General features: G+C 44.2%; 1 protein-coding gene across 1 annotated transcript in view; it reads right to left on the bottom strand.

Moving 5' to 3' along the window:
* Positions 1-8,839, bottom strand: part of ATP2B3 (ATPase plasma membrane Ca2+ transporting 3) — a gene marked incomplete at its 5' end in the record, with an annotated part of 87,199 nt that overhangs the window by 37,918 nt on the left and 40,442 nt on the right. The window contains one exon of the mRNA XM_027845769.1: positions 313-492. Coding sequence (XP_027701570.1) covers positions 313-492 — 180 coding nt within the window. The remainder of the gene's footprint in view (positions 1-312; positions 493-8,839) is intronic.

Below are 8,839 nucleotides of genomic sequence, written 5' to 3'. Positions count from 1 at the left end.
CTCTATCCACTGCACCACCTAGCTGCCCCTGAACTGAATTTTTTAAAGCCTTGAAAGAACAGACATACAGTTGTTGTTTGGTTGAGCAAATGATGCTTTTTCTCTGAAATTATTGAATGCGATTGACAAATGTGAACGGTACATATTTGGGGGTGAAATGAGTGTTTCATGCCTGCATGTGTATGAGATATGGGTGCAAATGTGTGTGTGTGTGTGCGTGTGTGTAGGGGAGGGAGGATTGGACATCTCTTGGCCACACCCAACACAATCCCAGGTAAGCCTGGTCCCCAAAGCAGGAATTCCGAGAGCTACCTCTCCCTTCTCGTTGCGAATGCGGCGGTTGAATTCCTTCCCTTCTAGGCACAGGAAGTCTTCCCCAGGTTGGATGATGCCGCACTTGGCGGCAATGGCGCGGGCAGTATTGATGTTGTCTCCAGTCACCATGCGCACTGTGATGCCGGCGCGCTGACATTTGCGGATGGCTTCAGGAACCTACAAGAAGCAAAAAAAAAAATGGAAACCCCATCTCCTTCCGCCTCCCCACATCCGTCGGTGCTTTTTCACTTTACATACAGATCGTTTCCCTGTTGGCTAAGAGTTTCACAGAAGATCACAAGATCCTCACAGAGGATCACAAGATCCTGAGAGAGATCTCAGAGGTCCAGCTCTCTCATTTTACAGAGGAGGAAACTGAGGCCCATGGAGGGGTCTCATAGGTCACATAGAGAATCGTAGGATCCTAGATTGAGAGTTGGCAGGGACCCCAAAGGCTGGCTAGTCCAAATCCTCATTTTACCAAGAAGGAAACTGAGGTCTACCCAAGATCATAAACTATTAAGTGACAATCAGGATCTGAACCCATGTCCATAGACTCCAAATTGATCGAAGATGTGTTTCCCATGGAAGGAGATGTGTAGTGACTGGAGGCTGTGCTGCATAATTTGGTAATGCAAGAACTTTAGCCGCAAGGGTGCAATACAACTGTTAACCTCCAGTATTGAACATGTGGTTACACAGGAAAGGGATAAAACTTGTTCTCTTTGGCCCTAGAGGTTAGGATAGAATTTGGAGCAATGGGTAGAAGATGCAGAGAAAAAGTTAGGCTCGATGTTGGGGAAAACCCCCCACCCGCCCAGTGAGAATTGTCCCAGAGTGAAAGGGGCTGCCTCCCAAAGGGGGCAGATTACCCACTTCGCAGATATGTTATGGAGAAGATTCTTGGTTGGGCCGGATTTTGAGAAGACCTGGGTTCAAATCCTGCCTCTGGCATTGATTATCTATGTGACCTTGAGCAAGTCCCTTCTCCTCTGGGCCTCAGTTTCCTCATCTGGAAAATGTGAGGGTTGAACTAGATGGTCCTGAAGTCCCCTTCTGTCCTACATATGTGATCAGATAGCATATATTTATGATATATGCTATGATATGAAATCCAGGCTCTGCCACTCGCTATCTGTGCGACCGTGCGCCAGTGTTTTTCTCTGTCTGGGTCTCAGTTTCCTCCTCTGTGAAACAAGGGGAGTTGGGACTCGGTGGCCTTGAAGGTCCCCCCCCCCCAGATCTACAATCTTCTGCAGATTGGGGTCCCTCCTACCTGGGAGGGAGCTTTTATACTTCTCTGATTGAATTGCTGTGACCCTAGACCACCGCCTTCCCATCCATGGGGCAGTCAGTCCTGCTGCATTACTCATTTTGACAGTTCATATTTGTTACAGCATGATTGCTATACTAGCCAACAATTTGAGCATAAAGATAATTTCACATTTGCTTAGAAGAGATTTCGTCCATGAAATTCAGAAAACTGCCCCACTTCACAGTAACTCTCAAGCTACAGCCCTCCCCACTTCCACAAGCAAACCTCAGGTCTTTTTCAAGGTAAAGTGCCATATTTCTTGTCTATCTTCTGGGGCTGAGGGATCTGTGGGGCAAGGAGGGCTGGTCCAAACCCAGGCACTGTTCTCCTCTCCCCCGTTCCGTGTGCTCAGCCTCAACTTCTCAAGGTTAGCCCAAGACCAAGACCGTGGGCCACTTTCGTTGGGAGCCCTCTGTCCCTCGTCTGGGATAAGGAACACCAATTTTCACAGAGTGGAACGCCAAGAACAACTTAGGACAAACAGGATTGAAGTCTGAGGTCTTTGTTTTCAGTTTCAGTGCCTACTGGGGAGATGGTATCTGTCCTTGAGACTTTCATAATCTAGTAGGGGTGGCAAGATGTAACAGAGGAAAAGTTATTCAGCAATACTAGACAGCTTATGCTAAGTAAGAGTTTAATAAGCTGCAAATATAGGCAATGAGGCCTATAGAAGGTGTGTGTTTGGGGGAAGACGATGGGGATTGGGATAGGCAGGGAGGGCGTCCTGAGGGCAAGCTGAGCCTTGAAGGACAGGCAGGGAGGAGGGAAGGGGGTGTTGGTGGTCAGATGAGGGAAGACAGGGAGATGGGAAAAAAGGGCCTGACATATTTCAGGGATGTAAGAAACCTGACCAGGAAGGAAAGGGTATGTGTTTGTATAGCCTGGGCAGAGAGGTTGGCTGGGGCCAGATGAGAAAGGCCTTAAAAGTCAAGCTTAAGTAACAGCTTCAGTTAGGTGGTGCTGCAGTGGCTAGAGCACCAGGCCTGGAGTCAGGAAAACCTAAGTTCAAATACGGCCTCAGACACTTCCTAGCTGAGTGACCCTGGACAAGTCATTTGACCCTGTTTGCCTTCAGTAAAATGAGCTGGAAAGAGAAATGGGAAACTATTCCAGTATCTTTGCCAAAACCCCACCCCCCCAAAATGGGGTCATGAAGAGTCAGACATGACTCAAAAAAATGACTCAGCCATGGTAACAACAAAGTACTTGTTTGTGTTGTGGCAGTTACTAAATGCGTAGAGAAACAGGGAATGTACCTCACCAGTTTTAATAGCAATGCCATTGTTCTGGTCCTGTAAAACTGTCTTTTCTCCCTGCCTTTCCCCCGTCAGTGGCCTCATGAGCTCATGCAGAAAATTCATTTGATACAATAGCTATCGCAATTATAGCCTCTGGAAGAATAGAATGACCCACTTCTCTGGAAAATTGATTTTATACCTTAAAAAGCAATTGAAAGTGTCAAGGTAGGATTTGGCAGTCTTCTGGAAGAATCCCTGCCTCAAGTGCCATTCAAAGTGATTGCAGTCTTTTCTACCCGAAGCTTTTAGACCACTTATGATTTCAATGTTTTATTGTTGGGTTTGTCATCAAAAACAGCTCAAAAACTAACTACTTCTGCCTGCTGAAAATGAAAAACCAGATATTTTCTATTAAATTAACAACTTTTTATACTATTTTTATGCAGCCTTCTCATGTCTGCATTGTGTTTAAAAGAGAAGAAAATGATTCACATGTGAGTACTTAATAAAATCCATATACAGTGCATCTTTTCATGTGGTTAGGGCCTTACATTTTTAATTCGTGCACAAATTGTCAGGCATACTTGTTGAGTTTTAGATGGAGTAACATCTTTTCATATATTAATATTTATTTATTTATTCATTCATTCATTTATTTTTTAAGGCAATTGGGGTTAAGTGACTTGCCCAGGATCACACAGTTAGAAAGTGTTAAGTGTTTGGTCTGAGGCCGGACATGTATTAATATTTAAAAAAAAAATTAAAGTTAAAAAAAAAAAGCCAGAGCCCTCATCACCTTCACCTCTGAGATTCCCTAGATCCCCTCAGGACTTGGCTTGAGGGCCATGTATTCTTATATGATGCCTTCCTTGTTTGATACTGACAGTTCCCAGTGACCTCCCACCCCAATTACATTGCATTCACTTTGTAGATATTTTACATGTATTTATATGTGTATGTGTTGTTTCTGTCAGTCAGGCCACAAACATTTCTTAAGTGCCAGGCACTGTGCTAAGTGTTGGGGATACAAAGAAAGGCAAAAGACAATCGCTGCCCTCATGGAGCTCACCGTCTAATGGGGGAGATATGCTCACAACTACTTACAAACAAGCTAAAATTGGAGATAATCGATAGAGAGAAAGCATTAAAACTAAGGGGGTTTGTAAGGTCAGATTTTTAGTTGGGACTTGAAGGAAGTCAGAGGAGCCAGGATGTGGAGATGAGGAAGGAGGGAATTTGAGGCATAGAGGACAGCCAGAGAAAATGCCAGGCTAACTTGCTGTTCCTCCAACAAGGATCCTCACTGGATCAAAGAGTACATGGAGTAGAGGAAGGTGTAAGAAGACTGGAAAGGTAGGGAGAGGCCAGGCTGTGAAGGGCTTTCAAAGCCAAAGAGGATTTTATATTTGATCCTGAAGGTTAACAGGGGGTCACTAAAGTTAATAGAATGGAGAGGCTGGTAGGGAGGTGGCATGGTCAGACTTGTGCTTTAGGAAGATCAATCTGACAACCAAGTGCAGGATGAGCTGGAATGGGGAGAGACTTGTGGGAGAGAGATCAACCAGAAGGTTCTTGCAATAGTTGAGGTTTGAGGTGCCCTAGATTGGTGGCGGAGTCAGAGGAGAGAAGGAGGCTTATGCAAGAGATCTGGGGAAGGTCAAATCAACAGGACTTGGCAGTAGATTGGATATAGGGAGAGTGAGGAGTTGAGGCTGGTGTGAGCCTGGGTGACTGAAAGGATGGTGGTGCCATCTTGGATCCATTCAGTCTACCAGCATTTATTAAGGACCTACTATGTGCCAGACACTGTGCTAAGCTTTGGGGAGACAAAACGAGTTCAGTTTTGGACATTTTGATTTTGATATGCCTATGGGACATCCACTGTGAGATGTCCAGTAGGCAGTTGGAAATGGAAACCTGAGGTCAACTGCGTGGTTAGGGCTGGGTAAGTAGATCTGAGAATCATCAGCATAGAGATGCTCATTGAATCCTTGGGAGCCAATAAGATGGAGTGAAGTCAGATAGAGGGAATGACCTGGAAGAAGATCCAGCAAAGGAGATTGCTAATACAATGTAAGGTCCTTGAGGACAGAGCCCATTTCAGTTTTCTGTCTCCCCAAAGCTTAGCACAGTGTCTGGCACATAGTAGGTCCTTAATAAATGCTGGTAGACTGAATGGTTCCATCTTGTGATCAAATAGGTGGAGTCCATATCAGTTGCTTCTTAGTCTCTGCTGCCCCCAAGTGGCAGCTAAGAGTCAATCTGAGATGGAAGAAAGCTCAGGAGGCAGAGAATCCAACTTCCCTGAGCCTGTTGGGAATCCCCTCTAGAGGATATATGACAGTGGCTTGAAGTTGCCCAATAACGGGGAGCTCACTACCTCATGAGGTAGCGTTCTCCATTGGTGGACACTTTTGATTTTTTTTTTCTTAGCATGAACTTGAAATCAGCTCCTCTGAAATTTCTATCCATTGGTTCTAGTTCTGCCCTTTAGAGGAAATTTTGAATCCTTTCAAATACTGGAAAATAGCTACCATGTAACTCCTACTTCTTTTTTCCTCCAGGATAACCATCTCCAGCTCTTTCAGGTGACTCTTAAATGGAATGCTCACTGATAATTAGCTTGGAGGCCCACCAAGATCCTGGAGTTGTTTTCATATGAATTATATGATTACTCCCTGTGTAACTTTGGGTTGTAGTCAAAACAACTGCACACTCTCTCTGGTGAGGTCCATTTCTTTCAGGGACCTTTACAGATCTCTAGACTTACAGGTTTAGGGACCCTACAAAGGGAAAACACTTGGCACAAAAAAAGATGACCACTATTCTCACCTTCATGAAGTCTTTTCTAGTCCCCCAAGGTGCTACCTTTGTATTTATTTGGTATTTATTTGGTATGTATTTATTTGGTATATTCTCTATATATTTATATGTGAATATGTTGTCTTTCCCATTAGAATGTAAGCTCCTTGAAGGCAGGGATTCCCATCCCCCAATTTTGTCTTTTTTTTTTTTGGCCCCACTTTGGTCTCAATACTTAGCACCTAGCAAGCACATAATAAATGCTTACTGATTGATTAATTTTCATGGAAATGCACATTACACATGACTCACAGGGCCAGTGAAGAGTAGCATCCAAGTTTGTTTCTATATACTGCAGCTTTTTCTCTTTCCTTGGCTCTGCCCCCCCTTAACTTTAACTCTACTTATTTCACAAAGTCTGGTCTCAGGAGCTCCTTTACTGGGTCCAGGAGACTTAATCCAAGAATTCCTTTGCTTGGTCTATCACTGCCATTCCACTGCTGCCGACTCTTGTCTCTTAAGCTCCCAGATTGGCCCAGGAAGTTCCTGATGCTCATGGGCTGCCATCCCCGAGGCTGTGCGGGTCCTTCGAGGAGCTTCACAGATGTAAAAGCTTCCACTTTAGTTAATCAAGGCTGTCTCTGTGGGAGTCCTCTGAATCTCTCCTTCTCTCTCCACCTCTCTAGTTCTTTTTAAAAAGTCATAGCCCTTACTAGCTTTCATCTTAAACCTTTTCCTTTCTTGTTCTTTCCATCTTTTGGTTCTCACTGAGCCTTGATGACACAACCCCCACTCTGCCCACCCCCAGCCTTTCCAGCACTGGTTGCACTTTCACTTATAACCCTTCCCCCACCCCTTCCCACTCACTGGTCAAGGTGGGGAAGTTGGATTACTCCTTGCTCCCCACTGCCACTTCCAGGCTCTTCCTTCACCACTTTCACTCAGTAGCTTCTCCTACTTTGAAGTTCACGCTATGCACGTTCACCACCCAGTCCAGGTCCTAGTGACTGCCCCAAAGATATTTGCCTTTCTTCTTTAATGATTTTAGTCCCTGGCCCAGTCTTTCTCTCTTCTCCAAATCCTGCCTTCATACTACGGGGCTTCAACATACATATCGATATTTTCCTCAAATACCCAAACTTTCAGTTCTTCAGGGCCTTCACCCCACCTCAGCTTCACTCAAAGACAGTCATAGCTTTGATCTTGCCATTGCTCACAAGCGTTCCACTTCTATGTTTGTTAGCTCTGAAATTCCCTTCTCTGATCAGTTGTCATTTCATCTTTCCTTTCCTCCTTATGACTTCTAACTCTGTTCTTTATCCTCACTGTAACCTTTAATCCCTTTACCTCTTGGTTCCTTTCCTGGCCATCACCCCTGCATTGGCTCCATTTTCTTCCCTTCTCTTTCTCAACCCCTTGGTATATCCATTCAGCTTGACACTAGAGTCCCTTGCCTTGATGAAGCATTGCTATATCCCAACCTGAGATTCCTCCTTCCAGAGGCAAATAGGTGGTGCAGTGAGTGAAAAGAGCACTGGGCCTGAAGTCAGGAAGACCTGAGTTCAAATCTGGCCTCAGACACTTCCTAGCTATGGGATCCTGGACAAACCATTAAAAAAAACTCTCTGCCTTAGTTTCCTCAACTGTAAAATGAGGATAATGAAAAGCATCTACCTCCCAGAGTTGTGGGGATCACATAAGATAATATTTGTAAAGTGATTAGCACAATACCTGGCACATAGTAAGTCGTGAATTAAATGCTTTTTTCCTTCATTCCATCTGCCTCCTTCAGGCCTGTTCAGGACTTAATGGAGCTACAGAGAGTCAGAAAACCTATGTTGCCTAGGTCCACTACATAGTTATGTTACATAACCTCAACTGGGCCCTCCCTGAAGCAAGGCAGCAAGGCATTCCTTTTCTACTTTCTGATCTATATTCTCTCTTCATCAATGCAGTACGCATTACAAACCTTTTCATCCCTCCTCAACACTCCCAAGACACTTCCCCCACACCCCCGTCTTACTTCTCCCTCCTAGCTGAAAACCTTCAATGAAAAAATGGAGTTCCTTTGCTAAAAGCTCCATTTTCTCCCATCCACTTTATCTCAAATCACTCAGACATCTTCCCCCAGTGTCTCCTTCTTCATCTCTGTCTCACATGATGAGGTGGCTATCTTGACAAGGTTGACCCCTGTATAGGAATTCTTTTTTTTTCTTTCCCCTCCCTTTTCTTTTGAGGCAATGGGGTTAAGTGACTTGTCCAGGGTCACACAGCTAATAAGTATCTGAGGCCGGATTTGAACTCAGGTCCTTCTGACTCCAGGGCTGGCTCTCTATCTACTGTAGTGCCACCTAGCTACCTTTACATGAATCCTTGATCCCACCCCATCCTATCCCATCTTTTCCCCCAGATTGTCTCCTCTATTATCCCCACTTTCTTTCTCATCTTGTCTCTCCTCATTTGCTCTTTCTCTGTTTCCTACAAACATACCCATGTTTTCCTCATTCTTAAAAATCCTTCACTTGATTCCATCATCCCTGCTAGCTATCATTCTATAGCTCTCCTCTCATTCTTGGCTAAACTCCTTGAGAAAACTGTCTACACTCATGATCTCAGTGTCCTCTCTCCTCACTCTCTTTTAAACTCTCTACAATCTGGCTTTCAACCTTATCATTCAACTGAAACTGTTCTTTCCAAAGTCACCCATGACCTCTTTTTTATTTTTTTAAATTTGCTAGGCAGTGGGGTTAAGTGACTTGCCCAGGGTCACACAGCTAGTAAGTGTTATATGTCTGAGGCCACATTTGAACTCAGGTCCTCCTAACTCTAGGGCCAGCGTTCTATCCACTGCGCCAACTAGCTGCCCCACGCATGACCTCTGAATTGCCAAAATCTCAAATCTCATCCTTCTTGGCCTGTCTGAATCCTTTGATGCTATTAATTATACTCTTCTCCTGGATACTCTAGCCCAGGAGTGGGGGACCTGTGGCCTCAAGGCTACACATGGCCCTCTAGGTCCTCAAGTATGGCCCTTTGACTGAATCACAGAACAAATCCCCTTAATAAAAGGATTTTATTAATAAATTTATTATTTTTATATATGAATATAAATAATAGCAATTATAAATATATTTGTATAAATAGAAATAATATAAATTTTTATTTTAAA

Source organism: Vombatus ursinus, unplaced genomic scaffold, assembly GCF_900497805.2.
Source record: "Vombatus ursinus unplaced genomic scaffold, bare-nosed wombat genome assembly UNPS02015024.1, whole genome shotgun sequence".
In the NCBI taxonomy this organism is placed as follows: Eukaryota; Metazoa; Chordata; class Mammalia; order Diprotodontia; family Vombatidae; genus Vombatus; species Vombatus ursinus.
Note: the sequence above shows the minus strand (reverse complement) of the source record. Positions and strands in the feature narration are given on the sequence as shown.